We start from the raw sequence: 15,665 nt of genomic DNA on the forward strand, positions 1-15,665 counted from the left end.
CTCATTTATAGACGTAGGGCCAAGGATTAAAAAGAACATAAAAAGAGCTCTCCTACAAATTCACCAGCAAGTCAAGCTGTTCAGATCCAATTACATTCAAAATTCACTCTTAAATAGATGGAAGCTATTATGCATTTTGTAAAGGAATTTACTTACCCAGAAATGTCAAATAATTCTACAAAACCAACATTTCCTAATTTAAAACAGGGAAGTGAGTACTAAATTCTTACTATTAAAATAATACAGATTGTTTGATTTGTACAATAAATAAGTATTGAACAGAAATGAAGAAGCAAATGAAGGAGCAGAAAAAGTCACAATCAAATTTTCAGATGGAAATTTGCTCAGAAAAGCATGTCTTTAAACAAAGACAGCAGCTAAGAGTTATGTATCCCAGCTAGAGCCTGAGGAAAAATGCTTCCCTTTAAAGAGGAACCAGGTGGGTTCTAAGCTTAGAAAGAACCCAGCTTAGGGTTCATAAGTTTCTTCTTTTAACTTGAAACTAAAAGATTATTCACAAAATATTACAACAAAGGACAGTGGGTCGACTGCACCCTATAGGCATGCAATAGATGTTCAGCAAATTGGAGCAGTGTCTAGAGATTAAGCTGAATGCTTCAAACACTATCTGCAACCTTTTTATTTATTTTTTACTTTTTGTCTGCAATGTGAAGCCATGTGGGATCTTACTTCCCAGACCACTGGACCATGAAGGAAGGCTCTCTGTGCCCATTTTTGAACTACTATTAATAATGTGATCGTCCAGTGGCTGAAAAGAATATATGGTATAGAAGTCTTATTTGTAGAAACCTGTTAAGAGTCATTTGGAGAATGGGAGGGTAATGTCTATTCTCCATGTAGCCATAGACATAACATTGCAAAGAACAAAAGAGAAGAACATTGACCATTTTCCCAAAGATGTTTTTCAAAATATATAAAATTGGTTTCACAAATTATGATACATATATTATTGACCTTGTATATTATACATACATATATATGATACATATATTATTACTTCCATAACAGTGTAGATATTTTAAAACATATATGATTATAGCAAATTTTAAAAAAATAAAAACCATGGGGAATTCCCTGACAGTCCAGTGGTTAGACTCGGTGCCCTCACTGTCGGGGTTCAGCCCCTGGTTGGGGAGCTAAGATACTGCAAGGCTCGAAGCAAGGCCAAAAAAACATTAAATAAATAAATACCACAGAACTTTATGGAGAATTCAGTTACTACTAAATTAAAATAATATGTGTCCAACCTGATATTGTATTACCTCAACACATATAACAAAGGTAAGTATAAATAGAAACAAATATGTTCCTTCTCATTTGACTGCACAATTTTCATTTCTCTGCTCTTTGATTTAAGCAATACCTGAAAACTTGAAAAAAACCTCAAGAAAACTAACTCAGCTTTATTAGCTTTCCGTTTTCTCCATTTTCCAAATTGATTGACTGGATTCTCAGGTAGGTTTCTCCTCTTATGCTCAGAACTTAGCTTGGAAAACAGTAGGTCAGGAAGAGGGAAGTAGAAAAGAAGCATTGTATAAAAAAAGAATTAAAAGGTCACCAAGCTTTATGGAACTATGAAGATAATTTCCATCAACCAAAAATTTTAAATATGGCAAGACTGTGTGGAGAACACGTGTCATTTATCCAAGATCCTACATTTATTAGGGTCAGAGACAGGATGGAAACAAATCACTCTTGACTCTCCATTCAGAGCTCTTTCTACTGCATCTTCTCGATGCTATTGGGGGTTTAAAGCCTATTTAATCTGACTTTCATCTTTATATTCTGTTATTTTTTTTTCAGAGGCATGCTGCCCACCTTGCTCTGCACTCAATGGATGTGCAGAATCAGACCACAGTGACTGAATTTATCCTGACCGCCTTCCCTGCTCGCCAAAAGCTTCAGATTTTCCTCTTTGTCGTCCTCTTGTTTACTTACATGCTCACTCTAACAGGAAATGGTGTCATCATTTCCCTAATATGGGCTGATAATCGCCTCCAAACCCCAATGTACTTCTTCCTCAGTAATTTGTCGTTTTTGGACATTTTATTCACTAGCTCAGTTACACCAAAACTGTTATCCTTTCTCCTCAAGGACAGGAAGACTATATCCCTTGCAGGCTGCATCAGCCAAACATACTTCTTCTTCTTCCTGGGGACAGTGGAGTTCATCCTGCTGGTGGTGATGTCCTTTGACCGCTATGTGGCCATCTGTAACCCCCTGCGCTACACCGTCATCATGAACAGCAGGGTGTGCCTCCTGCTGGTTCTGGGCTGCTGGGTGGGGGCCTTCCTGTCCGTGCTCTGCCCGGTTATTCTGCTGTCCAAGCTGCCCTTCTGCCAGAAGGAGATTAATCACTTCTTCTGTGATATTGCCCCTCTGCTGCAGGTGGCCTGCATAGACACTCATCTGCTTGAGATGATAAGCTTCCTTTTGTCTTCTCTCATCCTCCTGACCTCGCTGGTGATCACCACGTGTCCTACACCTACATCATCTCTACCATCCTGCGCATCCCCTCGGCCCAAGGGCGTCAGAAAGCCTTCTCCACCTGCGCTTCTCACATCACTGTTGTGTCTATTGCCTACGGGAGCAACATCTTCATGTATGTGAGACCAAGCCAGAGTCATTCCCTGGAATTTGATAAAGTGACTGCTGTCCTCACCATAATGGGGACCCCTCTCCTGAACCCCTTCATTTATAGTCTAAGGAATGAAAAGGTAAAGGAAGTTTTGAGAGATGCAATCAACAAAATTGTGTCCTTATTGCACAGGAAACCTTGAAAGGTTGCTTGCTAAGAATGGCATTTCCAACTCTTGGACAGAATATGGAGTAAGGCATGCTTGAAGACCATAAAATCAAAAATATGTGAGAAGAAATGAAAAAGTTTTGTGCCTCATCTGATGCAAAGTATTACAGTCAAGGTCCAGAGCAGACAAGTCAGACATCAAGAAAATAACATGGTCTGAACCTTAATTGGACCATCTCACACACAGAACTGAATGAAATAAAGAAAAATACTGAACTAGAGTCAGAAAACCTGAATTTTAAGCCTGATTCTATCACTTTTTTGTCAGGTAACAAGTAACCTCTCTGATCTTAGTTTCTCATCTGTGGAATGGGCAATATGGTTTGTACTTTTTCTTTTTTTTAGATAAAGTAGGATTAACAGAGATAATCTAAGTCATGCAACTACATGTAACTAAAAGTGAATCTTCTGAGTGTTTTAAGAATTTACAAGATGATGGGAATCATCCCTAACAGCCAAATACTGTAAATAATAATACAAAAAAAAACAACAACAACAAAAATACAAAAACAGGGAAAGGGGTTAACATAAACTTGTGTTTGTACATGTAATTAAGTATATACATTTAACCCTCTTAACAACCTTGAGAAGCAGATTTTTTTTTCTTTTTTGGCCACGCGCCACCTCAGCTTGTGGGCTCTGGGTTCCATAACCAGGAATTGAACTCTTGACAGTGAAAGCATGGAGTCCTAACTACTGGACTGCCAGGGAATTCTTAAGAAGCTGATGTTTTTATCTCCATTTTACAGAGGAGAAAATTGAGATTCACTGAGATTAAGTGTCTTTCCCCAACTAGATCACTAATTTTGAAAAAATATATATATTTATATGTATATATACAGGTACAATGGGGACAAGCATCTAAAAAGAGAGCCTAAGGGGCTTTCTGAGCAGTCCAGTGGTTAAAACTCTGTGCTCCCAAAGCAGGGGACAAGGGTTCAGTCCCTGGTCAGGGAACTAAGATCCTGCATCCTGCATGGAATAGCCAAAAAGATAAAAAATAAATTTAAAAAGAGAGAGAGTTTAGGAAGAGGGAGAAGACAAGAGGCATCTCAGAGATCAAAATTAAGTCATTACCAATGTGGTCATGAATCTTCCAGCTACACAGACAAAGATGAAGACCTTAAGAATTGGCAGAGAATCTGTCATGGGAGAGCAGGAAGAGAAAGTACTGTCTTCAAAATGGATTCAGAATATTATGAAAGAACAATATCCAAAAAGAAAGAATATTGTCTGTCAAAAGGTAGAGCAGTGGACAAATGTTTACAGATCACAAGAAGATAGAAAGGGACATTTCCTGGTGGTCCAGTGGTTAGGACGCTGCACTTTCACTGCCGAGAGTCTGGGTTCATCCCACAAAAATAGAACAGAATCATCAGGAATGAAGCAGTAACATAATTTTCTGCTCTGTATTCATACTCAGACATTAATTAAAATGGGGTTTTGAAAGCTACTACATTTGTGTCCTATTGACGCCATAACAAAATTAGCAGCTAAAAAAATACAAATTGACTATCTTAGAGTTCTGCAACTCAGAAGTCCAATACAGGGTCTCACCAAACTAACATCTGCAGACTGCATTCCTATCTAGGAGCCCTAGAGAAAAATCCATTTCCTTCTTATTTTGGGTTGTTCTTGAAGTTTAGGACCAAGGCCCTAGTATGCTGCTGCTGCCAGCTATCAGCCAAGGACCAGTCCTAGTTTCCAGAAGGTACTGCAGTCCTTGACTCATGCCCCCTCTTCCTCCACCTTCAAAGCCAACAACATGGGGGGCAAGCCTCTCTCTGATGTGTCAGATCTCTGCTCCTTCCTCTTCCATCTCCTCTCTGACTCAGCTGGAAAACGTTCTTCCTTTTTAAGGACTCATTTGACTGGACTGAGCCCAGGCAAATAATTCACAATAATGTCACCAACACAAAGTCCACATCCTGAGTTACTTCTGTAAAGTCCCTTTTGCAACAAAACTAGCATACAAGTGACCCTCCACCTCCATGGGTTCCGCATCTACTGATTCCACCCACCATCAATCAAAAGTATTCGAAAAAAATTAAATTCCAGAAAATACCAAAAACCAAAATTTAAACTTACCACATGCTGGCAACTATTTGAATACCATTTACATTATTAGGTGTTATAGGTGATCTAGAGATGATGTAAAGCTTCAGGAGGATGTGCGCAGGTTTTTAGGCAAATACTAAGCCATTTTATATATGGTGGCTTCCCTGTTGGCTCAGCAGTAGAGAATCTGCCTGCCAATGCAGGACACAAAAGAGACACAGGTTCAATTCCTGGGTGGGGAAGATCCCCTGGAGAAGAAAATGGCAACCCACTCCAGTATTCTTGACTGAGAAACCCCATGGACAGAGAGCCTGGTAGACTACAGTCAATGGGGGTCACAAAAGAGTCAGACCACAATAAAAACAACTATGCTATTTTATACGAGGATCCTGGACCTGACCACCTTCGAATACCAAGGGACAAGCGTACTCATAGATTCTGGATATTGAACAGGCATTACCTTTAGGTGCCATTATTCTACTTACCAGGGCTTCCCTAGTGGCTCAGATGGTAAAGAATTTGCCTGCAATGCAGTAGACCCAGATTCAATCCCTTGATCGGAAAGATTCCCCGGAGAAGGGAATGGCTACCCACTCCACCAATGTTAAATTGCTAGTGCTAATAATACACGGATGTAAAAGTAAAGAACAGGATTTTTTTTAAGCCAATACTAACTTCTAAACTCTCTGTCTTTCATCACTTGAAACCAGAAAGATTTACAAGCCCCAGGATATGAAAGATTAGTGAAAAGCAGCAAAATATCTGGAAAATTCTTATTGTAACAGTTATGTTTGTTTCTACTTAAATCATGGTTAGGTAAAATTTTATAAATTCATATTGACCAATATTTGAGAGAAACCTTATCTGTAAATTTTTGATTACCCTCTAATTGATTCATCATTTCCAATGGACTATATTTATGCTTTTGAAAAAATTAATTTATATGCAAAATGAAAATTAATTTTATATAATGCTATTTTAACTGAAGTGTTAAATCAGAAAAACCAAAGGTAAATACAGGTAAAAGATAGCTGAATAAAGGTTGAAGAACAATTTTTGTAACTCTGCTTATATCCTAATTCACTAGTAAATCCATTGCCATTATTTAACCTGAATTGTTATTAAAATACAATGATTTTGCAACCAAAAAAAAATCATTGTTAGGTGACAATAAATATAGTTGGCACGTTTCACTGTTTTAACTTTTTAATGAATTCCCATGTTACTCAAAAGTCCCATACTGAGACCATTAACATAGCAAAGAAAGTCTTCAACAAATAAGGTAATTTAAACCTAATTCAGTAGGGCTGGCCTGGGGTTGGACCAGCCTTGAAACTGAAAGCACAACGACTTCATAAACTCTTAAAAATAGTGTAAATATACTGTTGCACTTTTTTTTTCTTTTTTTTTCATGTTGCACTTTTTTGTTGATTATTATTATTACCAACATTGTTATAATTGCAGGTAATGATATTTGTTTAATCAGTGTGATGATACAGTGATTCTAATTAGTTAAGTTACTTGGAAAATGGGAACTACTTGTCCCAAATTTGGGGACAGCTAGAAAATTCTTCACTCTTCTTATACTCGCCTGTAATTAGATGTTTCAAACTATTGTTTTTCAGTATCAGAGATGGAAGGAAAAAATATACCAAAATAGCCTGACCTGTAGAGATTTTAAACAGTATCCACTTGCTAGATAAATTATATCCCTCCAACTATGGATAAAGAGCATTCAACCAGAGAACCACTGTGTTATGTAATGAATTAATTGACCCTTCCACTTACCAGCTAATTCTCACATATTCCTTCCTCCCAACCCAGTTGTAAAAAACATGATCATCTGTCCCATAAGATCACAAGGATTCTCAAGGACTGTAGCAAAATGTGCCAAATAATTTATTTTGGGGTTTGTCAAGAGTAACACAGTTCTCCATCAGCCTTCTCTTGCCCTTGGAATGGGATTTATGCTATTGGCTCTCAGATCCTCAGGTCTTCAGACTTGGTCTAGAATTACAGCACCAACTTTCCTGGGTCTCCAGCTTGCAAATGGCAGAATTGAAACTTAACCTCCATAATCATATGAGCCAATTCTTCATAACAAATAAATATGTGTGTGTGTAACAAATATATATATATATATAACAAATCTATATATAAAACAAATCATCATATAATAAATATATACATACATACACACGTGCACACCCCATTGGTTCTGTTACTCTGAAGAACATTGTCTAATACAGTAATTTTCCTTTTTTAAGAGCTTTTAAATTTTTGGAGCTTTTAAAATTTTGGAATCTTGTGTTAATTTATAGTATAGAAAAAATAATAAACATAATTTTCACACAACATAAAATATATATTAGAAGGATAATCAAATTCAGGTATTCCCTGGAGCAAGAGTTACATCTAATAACTCTTATTTACAATTCAAGAGAAAAAATTCTGAAAAAAAAATTATTATTGAGACCCCTTCATAATGACCGATTACAAATCCTTGAAAATTTCTGCATCTTAAGAGCCCAGTTATTTTTAAATTATTAATGTGATTAAATGTTCAAGGAATTGAATGTTTTTATTCTTGAAATTATGAATTAGAAAACAGAACTTGAGGAAGGTGTTCTGAAAAAACCTAAATGGAATATTCTTTAGTGGCCATTTCCCTTTTCTTGCATTGCAGAAAATATGTGACAGTTATTGTGTTGATACACAGTTCAATTTTTTTACAGTAATCTAGGACTGTATTATTTCCAATATATTTCCAATAATACAGCCTGCAAAGTATCACCATTGGGAAGAAGTTAGCCTCACAAATGAAAAGTTAAAATTAGACATCCATCAAGAGAAGACTGTCTAGGTCTTGGTTAACTTAAAACGTACCACGCTGGTGGTACAGTGGTTGGAAGTCCGCCTGCCAAAGCAGGCAACCCAGGTTGATCCCTTGTCCAGAAAGATTCCACATGCCTTGGGGCAACTAAGCCCTTGCACCATAACTACTGAAGTCCGAGAGCCTAAAGCCTGTGCTCTGCAAGAGAAGCCACTGCTATGGGAAGCCTAAGCGTGGCACGGAAGAGGAGCCCCCTCTTGCTGCAACTAGAGAAAGCCTGAGAGCAGCGTTGGAGACCCAGTGCAGTCAAACATTAATAAATAAATAAACTTTTTAAGTGGCATGAAAAGGGTGACAATGGATGGAATATCTACTATTTACTTTATCACTGTAAGATGTTAGGTAACCTTGATGTTCTACCAACTCCTCAAACTTCTAAAAGAACCATGATGGATTCACTCAATTTATACCAACTTCGATAAGATTTTCAATGGGAGGAAATGCATAATACCTTCAGTACTAGTGCTGATTAACATGGTATGAGGCAAAGGAGATGATACCAATCTGAGTGACAGGAGAACCAAGGTCTCTTGGAACAAAACCCAGCAGAAGACGAGTCAGTTTGCACCAGCCGAAGTGAAACAACCTGGTGAAGAAGATTTGCTGGGACTGTGAACATTGGTTCAATGTGCTATCGGACTTCGATGTAATGATGAAAAGGTAAAGGATATTCCCATTCTGACCAATGGGACTTAACAGACAGCACAGAGTTAGGGCCACATGTGTCAGATGTTAGTATGTGATAAAGGAGACATCACAAATCATTGAAGACAGGATGGTTTGTTTATTAGCTTTGGAAAAAGAAAAAACTGAATCCTTACCTAATTTACATATAAATATCAACTCTATTATAGAAGTGTTAAATATGTAAATGTGAGGGTAAAACTATAAAGTTCACAGAAAAGAGTATCAACGTATATATTTGTGATCCAGAGGTGGGGGAACACTCTTAAATAAAACTTCAAAAGCACAAAACATAAGGCAGAAGATGGCGAATTTTATGAAAATTAATAATCTATTTTCAAATAAAGAACGGGAAAAGACAATGTCTAAAATATGGCAAGGAATTAATATTTCAAATAAACAAGGAGTATATGAGTCATTAAGGAAAAGACAACAACCTCAGTAGAAAAATGGGTGAAGGGGTAGAAAAAATAGTTTACAGACAACACACAATAAGTAACAAGCTTGCTTATTGAGATGCACAAATCATTAGCAACCAGAAAAATGCAGATAAGCAGTTACATTACATGCATTAGACCAGAAAAAAATGGCACCTGCACCATGCCATGTGTATCAAAGGTGGAACAGCGCTGGGGTGTGCTGTCTGAGTTTCACAGAGAAGTGTCACACTACTCTCCGGAGTGCAGCCCAGCCCACTTCCTGGCCCTTGCCTTGGTGTGAGCCAGCTCTCTGTTTCCCAGTCTAATATCATTGTTATTGCCATTTACTGGCTCAGTCGTGTCTGACTCCTTCACAATCCCATGAACTGTAGCTCGCCAGGCTCCTCTGTCCACCAGATTTCCCAGGTAAGAATCCTAGAGCAGGTTGCCATTTCCTTCTCCAGGGGATCTTCCTGACCCAAGGATCGAACCCATGTCTCCTGCATTGGCAGGCGGGTTCTTTACCACTGAGTTACTTAGGAAGGCTTTTCCAGTCTAACAACTTTCATCAAAAAATAATTTTGCTTCAAGTACACAGATTAATGTCTTAATAAAACTAAATATTTTATTGCAGGGTTGCTCTCACAGGACATAGTGACAATCTCTGATATCTCTTTTGTTGTTGTTATAAAAAAGGAAAACCTCCCTAGTTAGAAATAACTTTTGTAGATACAGTTTTTGTTCTATCTGCTATTCTTGCAGCTGCAGGAGAGATTGGACATTTCTGTTTCTCATCTTGAGGAAACTTCTTTCTCCAGAGATTAGTAGGGCCTATGGTCTTCAAGGCTAAGCGCTAGAAACACACTGTTCAACCCTGAAAGAGATGCAGTCCTGAGAGTAAAAGAAATCATATAGGAAAAAAAAGGTCAGAATAGGATTATTAACAGATAGAATATGGAACTCTTACAGACAGAATATGGAATGTCCTTTGGACAGCAGATCAAACTCCTTTAATCAATCCTTTGATCAAGGGAGATCAAACCAGTCAATCCTAAAGGAAATCAACCCTGAATATTCATTGGAAAGACTGATGCTGAAGCTGAAGCTCCATACTTTGGCCACCTGCTGCGAACAGCTGACTCACTGGAAAAGACCCTGATGCTGGGAAAGACTGAGGACAGGAGGACAAGGGGGCCACAGAGGATGAGACGGTTGATGGCATCACAGACTCAATGGACACAAGTGTGAGCAAACTCCAAGTGATAGTGAAGGACAGAGAAGCTTGGCATGCTGCAGTCCACGGAGTCCCTAAGAGTCGGACATGACTTACAGACTGAACAACCACAACACGCATGGAACATGGAATGTGAAGATTACCTACACCCATTCCCTTTTACTTTCCATTGGAATATTGCTTGTGATTCTGCCACATTTACCAATTTTTATTTTATCATACTCTCTGTAATTCATGTGCATTTTTTATGTGTATGTGTGTGTTCCCATATTTAGTATTGATATGATTCACAGAGTCACTCGTAATTTCTGTGCTCTAACATACATAAACCCCTGCCATAAGAGACACTGTTTTCCTCAATAAGAAGTAACTGCTGCTGGCTTCCCTGCATTGAGAAAGGACCAGAAGGGGAAAATGACTTCCTCTCAAGGACATGAATCATATCCAATGCAAAGAAAGCCTCCTGGCTCTGAATTTTGATGTTGTCACTATTCCTCCACTTCTTGACATGGTCGTTCCTGGGAACTTGTATAAGGCAAGGAAACTAGAGTGAGGGGAAGGAGCACAGGAGGCGGTTCTGGATGCACAGACAGAAACTGGTTCATAGTTGGACTTGCAGGTGCTGCTACTAGAAGGGCAAGGTGGCAGTTTCTGAGGCACGATTCCAGCATCCAGTCCTCCTGTGACTGTGTCCCTGACCCCTCACAGAGAGCACCGAGGACAAGCTAGGGGATTGGCCCGGGGACAGAAGAGGTGGCAGGACACAACTGCAGGGAGGGAGAAGGCCTGGACTGAGAAGGGCCTGGAAACGGCCCCGGGGGAACCAGAGGGGCCTGGAGAGGGAGCGGGTCTGATTGGGGGAAGGCTGGACAGGGGGTCTGTCCTGAATGATGCTGAGGGTGTGTCCCGGAAACACACACACAGGCACAGGCTGAGCTTCACGTGGCTGTCCTGCCATCAGCCCTGGAACCAACAGGCTGTCCTCATACCAGGAAGGACACACAGCCTCAGTATGCCATCTCTTAAGCATTTATTAGATCTGCTGCCTTCTGTGGGCAGAGAACGCTCTAGCTCAGTGTCCCTGCCCTTGGGAATCACAGTCCTGTCTCCTGAGCAGAGAGAGAGGCAGCTCAGTACTTGTCAGGCAGGCCAGGAGGTCTGAAGTGGTTGGGGTCTTTGCCGCTCCGGCCCCATTCGTTGGCAAACTGGTCGGCCTTCGAGTCCTCCCGTACCTGGTCCCTGGTCATGCCCTTAAGCAGAGGGTCTGTGATTCCCTGAATATTCTCTCTGGCGTTACTGGAAAGGAAGAGGGCAGGGAGGGGATTAATCCAGGACTATGAGCCCCAGCCCCACCCTCCCCATCTCTCCTCTTTCCAAGGGATCAGTGACTCTGAGAGGAGCCCAGGAAAGAGGGGCTACAACCCTGAGGCTCCCCGGGCTCAGCCCACCTCAGCCCTGTGCTACGTGAACACACCCAGAGCGGGAGGGTGGAGAGTCGCCTGGCCCACCAGCCTCGCTCTGCTCCTCAGACACCCAGACCTCACACTGGGCACAGAGCAGGAGGGTGGGCAAGAGGAGGGGGCCCACAGCCCTACAGGAAAGTTCTCCAGGGCTCGGCCCCTCCAGGTTGTCCAAGGCAGCAAAGCTCTGCCCACCCATCCCTGCATCCCCAGGGACCCTGGTACCTGATCACTTTAGCAGCCCAGGCACCCCCTGGTCCCCTTTGGGCAGCGTCATAGTTTCCGCGGGCGTGGAAATACTTGTCTGCACCTTTGTAGTTGGCTTCCTTCATGTCTCTGTAGGCTCTCCACATGTCTTTAGCCCCTGGGAGGAAAAGAAAATGATGAGATGAAACTGATTGTGTTTTGGTGAAAGACAGAAATAAATAATTTCCTGCCACTGAATCCAGGTTTCAACCTTTGACTAAGCCCTTGGAGATTATTATATTGGCTTGAAATGAATACTTCTTTACTTCTCACTTACTTTCCTGTCTGAAGTTGTGAGTATCACACTTGGTGCAAGTTTTATTCTGTTTGGTTTCATTCTAAGTCTGTTGGAACTTTGTTTCTGGAGGTGTGTGATGTGTGTGAAGAAGAGGTCGATGCTCTTTCTTTAAGGGATGTTTGCTTATACAATGAAGCTCCACCTGGAAAGATGCAGGAAAGGCTCTGACCAGAGCTTGAGAAGAAGGACGATATGAGAAAAGCTGTGTATATAGGATACTCCCAGCCTGGTCAAGGGGAGAAATCCAGCCCTGGTGACTAACTCGGGCCTGAGTACATCTGAATACTGAGGGCATGTTTGCACATGGGCAACCATCAGAATTAAATCAGCAGGTGGTAAAGGTGAGCTCTCTAAGAGGGCTTTGATGAAACAGGGTAATCAGATGCAGAAAAGGGGCAACTGAACCACCAGCTCTAAAGTTCAGTGTCCTCTCCAGTAAAATGGAGGAGTAATGCCTCCCTCAGGGTGGTTAAGCAGAAGAACTGAGGAAATACAGGTTGAGTTTAGAGAACATTGTAGGTGCTCACTAATACCATCACCTCGCTGGTCCTTAGAAGAGTAGGGCAAAAAAAATAAATAAATAAAGTAGAATGAAGATCAGAGAGGCATGGGCAGAGAACCCAACCTAGGTAGAATGAAATGGCAAAGGTTTAAAAGATAAGCGCATTAGGGAAAAGAGGAAAATATAACATGGATTATAATCATAGTTTCTGTAATATCTCTGTGAGATAACTTATCTTTATTTTAGGTATTAGCTATTTCCATTGTTCAGAAAAATAGTTTTGTTGAGGGCTATGATATTTTTGGTATAGCTATTCACCCTGAATTACAGATTTAAATAGTTCCCTGGAGTCTAGAGTTGCTTAAGAAGTGCTTCCAAATGCACGACATATTTGTCCCTTGGGTACAAAACCAGGTAGTGATTCTCAATATTTATTGTGTGCAAAATCAACTGGGGTGCTTAATAATGGACAGATTTGCAGAGAGCCCCAGGGATTGTGGTTCAGGAAAGGGACTGTGTGTGGACCCAGACCCCTGCGTTCCCCAAAGCACCCAGACCAGGGGTGATTCTCATGCAAGTCATCCTGGAGTGCCCCTTGAACAACACTGACCGAGGAGATGAAAAGATACTTTTATCTGGGCCTGTGTGAATTTAGATAGAATTAAGAACAAACTCTTAAAACAATTATTCAGCAATTATCACGGAAAAATAAGAACACCAAATAGTTTTGGGAAATAAATTATGGCCAGTTTGCTCTGGCTAGTGAGGTCTATGTCTCTTGCTATAGGATTCTCACCGGGTCTCAGCCTCAGCAGAACCATCATCAAGAAAACTCATGCTCCCATTTACTATGTGGAGGGGAACTCTATCCGGTTTCCTTCCAGAGGCACCAACCCCCACTCTCTGCCATCTACTCAGATAATGAGCAGGACGCGTGTTCACAGACCCCTCACTCTCCACGTGTACTCTTGTCTGGGAGGCAGTAGAAGGGCCGAGGTTAACAGCAAGGTCTCAGGATGCTGGGTTCAATCCTGCTCTGCCCTTAATCTCTTGGGGCAGCAGGTTCTCTGATAAGGGATAACGGTCCCCACATTGCAGGACTCAAGGATTAAACCTTGAAGAGGAAAACGAGTAGATTCCTGCACGTAAAGCTCTTAGACAGTCCTGACCAGCTACTAAAAAATCAGGTATTTTAAGTTAAAAGTATTCAGTGGTTGCATCCACCTCTTGGCTACAGGAGACTTGGAGATGAGCCATCTCTAGTTGCCCACGAGGGGGCAGCAGAGACTTGCTGGTATTTTGGGAACATGCAACCCGCGCCCCAGATGTCTTCCTCACTCGTGGGGAAAGTTGGGGCTCAAACTTTATATAACCTCGGGCTTGGGGATCCCCGAAAAGAGTGCAAAGCTGCCAGAACAGCCTCGGGAAGTGCTACCATGCAAACCAAGCTCCTTTTTGCCCACTGATGGCCTTTGCCCTGTGGGGATGTGTCCTCTGCTCAGGTGAATCCTGGGGAAGCAGACACAGCCTCCCCTGGCCCATCCTTTGGTCCTTACCTTGACCGGCTTCCTTGAGAAATGTCCCCCATGTCTGGCTGCTGACACCCAGGATCAGGAAGCAGAAAATGATGCTGGTGGAAAGGTTCATCCTGCAACAGAGAGATGAGTGGACTCAATCAAAAATGACAGGTCTTGAGGCTGAGTTGTAATGTGGATACACTCTTACATTCCAAACGTAAATCTCTCTGAATTTTATCTCGATAGATAGACGATAGGTTGTAACACAGAGGATCCAGCTCTCATTTCCACTGAATCCTGGGAATCCCAGTGATTTCCTGCGTGAAGGATTGCAACAGGCTTTTAGCATAAACCATTTTCCAGTCCCCTCATCCTCTATCAGCCAGAAACCCAGCTGCACTGCAGGTTCCCCAGAGGCACGAGGAGTGAGTTCCTGCCGCCTGTCTGTGATGTGAGAAGAGGTGGATGAGGCACAGTGTCTGTGGCCGCCTGCTCACCCCATCACCGCCTTCACAGAAGAAGCAGACAAGGGAGCCCTACCCCCTGACGTGCTCATGCCTGGAGGATTCTAATGGTCAGAATGAATAGTAGATTCAGGAAGGAAGCAGAGAGCTGGGCTGCAGCACAAGAATGCTGGTGAAGAGAAAGTCTCCGAAGAGGAAAAGTGTTGGAGAGTTCTAGCTCCTCACCCTTGGCCGTGCCCTCCTGCTGAGGCTCCTGGTGAAGCTGCGCTGCCTGTGCTGCCTGCCTGGGAGACGGGCCGGTGCTTTATATACGGACACTTGGCCAGTGGAGCAAATGAGAAACGGGGTGGAAGCAAAAAAAAAAAGAGAGAAGGGAAGAAACTTTGGGAAATCCCTCCTGACCAGAACACAGCATTGAAAACAGCAGTGTTATTCTTCACTCACATCTAATTTTCCTAGATTGTGTAATCTGGCAGTTTTCAGAATGTGGCATATTGGACCTTTTCTTTCCATTTCAAGTCTCATTCCAGTGGCAAATGTGTTTTCACCCGCAACAGTAGTGTTCTGACATTTGCTGTGAAGGGTGTGTGTGCTTAGGTGCTCAGTTGTATCCGACTCTTTGGGACCCCATGGACTGTAACCCACCAGGCTCTCTCTCCATGGGATTCTCCAGCCAAGAATACTGGATTGCGTAGCCATTGCCTTCTCCAGGGGAGCTTCCTGACCCAGGGATTGAACCAACCTGGGTCTCTTGCACGGCAAGTGGATTCTTTACCACCTGAGCCACTTGGGAATTCCAAAGATTAACATTAGAAAAAGAGAGTTGAGTAAAGAATGTGAGCATACGGGGCAAATGGACCAGCAGAAGGGTCCATTACAAGGAACAGCTCAGGGTGAAGCTGGGACCTCAGGGTACAGCAGCAGGAAAGGAAGGAGACAGAAATTCAGGAAAATCAAACTTCCAGCACCCACATGGGGTGGATTCAGCACTGGAAAAGGGAGTCTTCCAGCTTCAAGTGTATTCATGATCAGATGCTGTTGATGGTCATAACAGTAGGTCATA

General features: G+C 41.8%; 1 protein-coding gene and 1 pseudogene across 2 annotated transcripts; one reads left to right on the forward strand and one right to left on the reverse strand.

Annotated features, from left to right (window-relative positions):
* The first annotated feature begins 1,854 nt into the window (after window positions 1-1,854).
* Window positions 1,855-2,801, forward strand: LOC122705542 (annotated as a pseudogene).
* An 8,327-nt stretch (window positions 2,802-11,128) lies between these two features.
* On the reverse strand, window positions 11,129-14,953 carry LOC122675646 (serum amyloid A protein-like). Of its 2 annotated transcripts, none has more exons than XM_043874635.1 (4): window positions 14,828-14,953; window positions 14,178-14,269; window positions 11,801-11,939; window positions 11,129-11,411 (listed from the first exon to the last, which is right to left on the reverse strand). In XM_043874635.1, the coding sequence occupies exons 2-4, from the start codon at window positions 14,266-14,268 to the stop codon at window positions 11,246-11,248; spliced, it is 396 nt and encodes a 131-aa protein (XP_043730570.1). In that variant the 5' UTR covers window position 14,269; window positions 14,828-14,953; the 3' UTR covers window positions 11,129-11,245. The 2 variants fall into 2 exon arrangements, with proteins under 2 accessions (XP_043730570.1, XP_043730560.1); XM_043874625.1 differs by lacking the exon at window positions 14,828-14,953 and adding an exon at window positions 14,347-14,511.
* Between the last annotated feature and the right edge of the window lie 712 nt (window positions 14,954-15,665).

Source organism: Cervus elaphus, chromosome 2, assembly GCF_910594005.1.
Source record: "Cervus elaphus chromosome 2, mCerEla1.1, whole genome shotgun sequence".
NCBI lineage: Eukaryota > Metazoa > Chordata > Mammalia > Artiodactyla > Cervidae > Cervus > Cervus elaphus.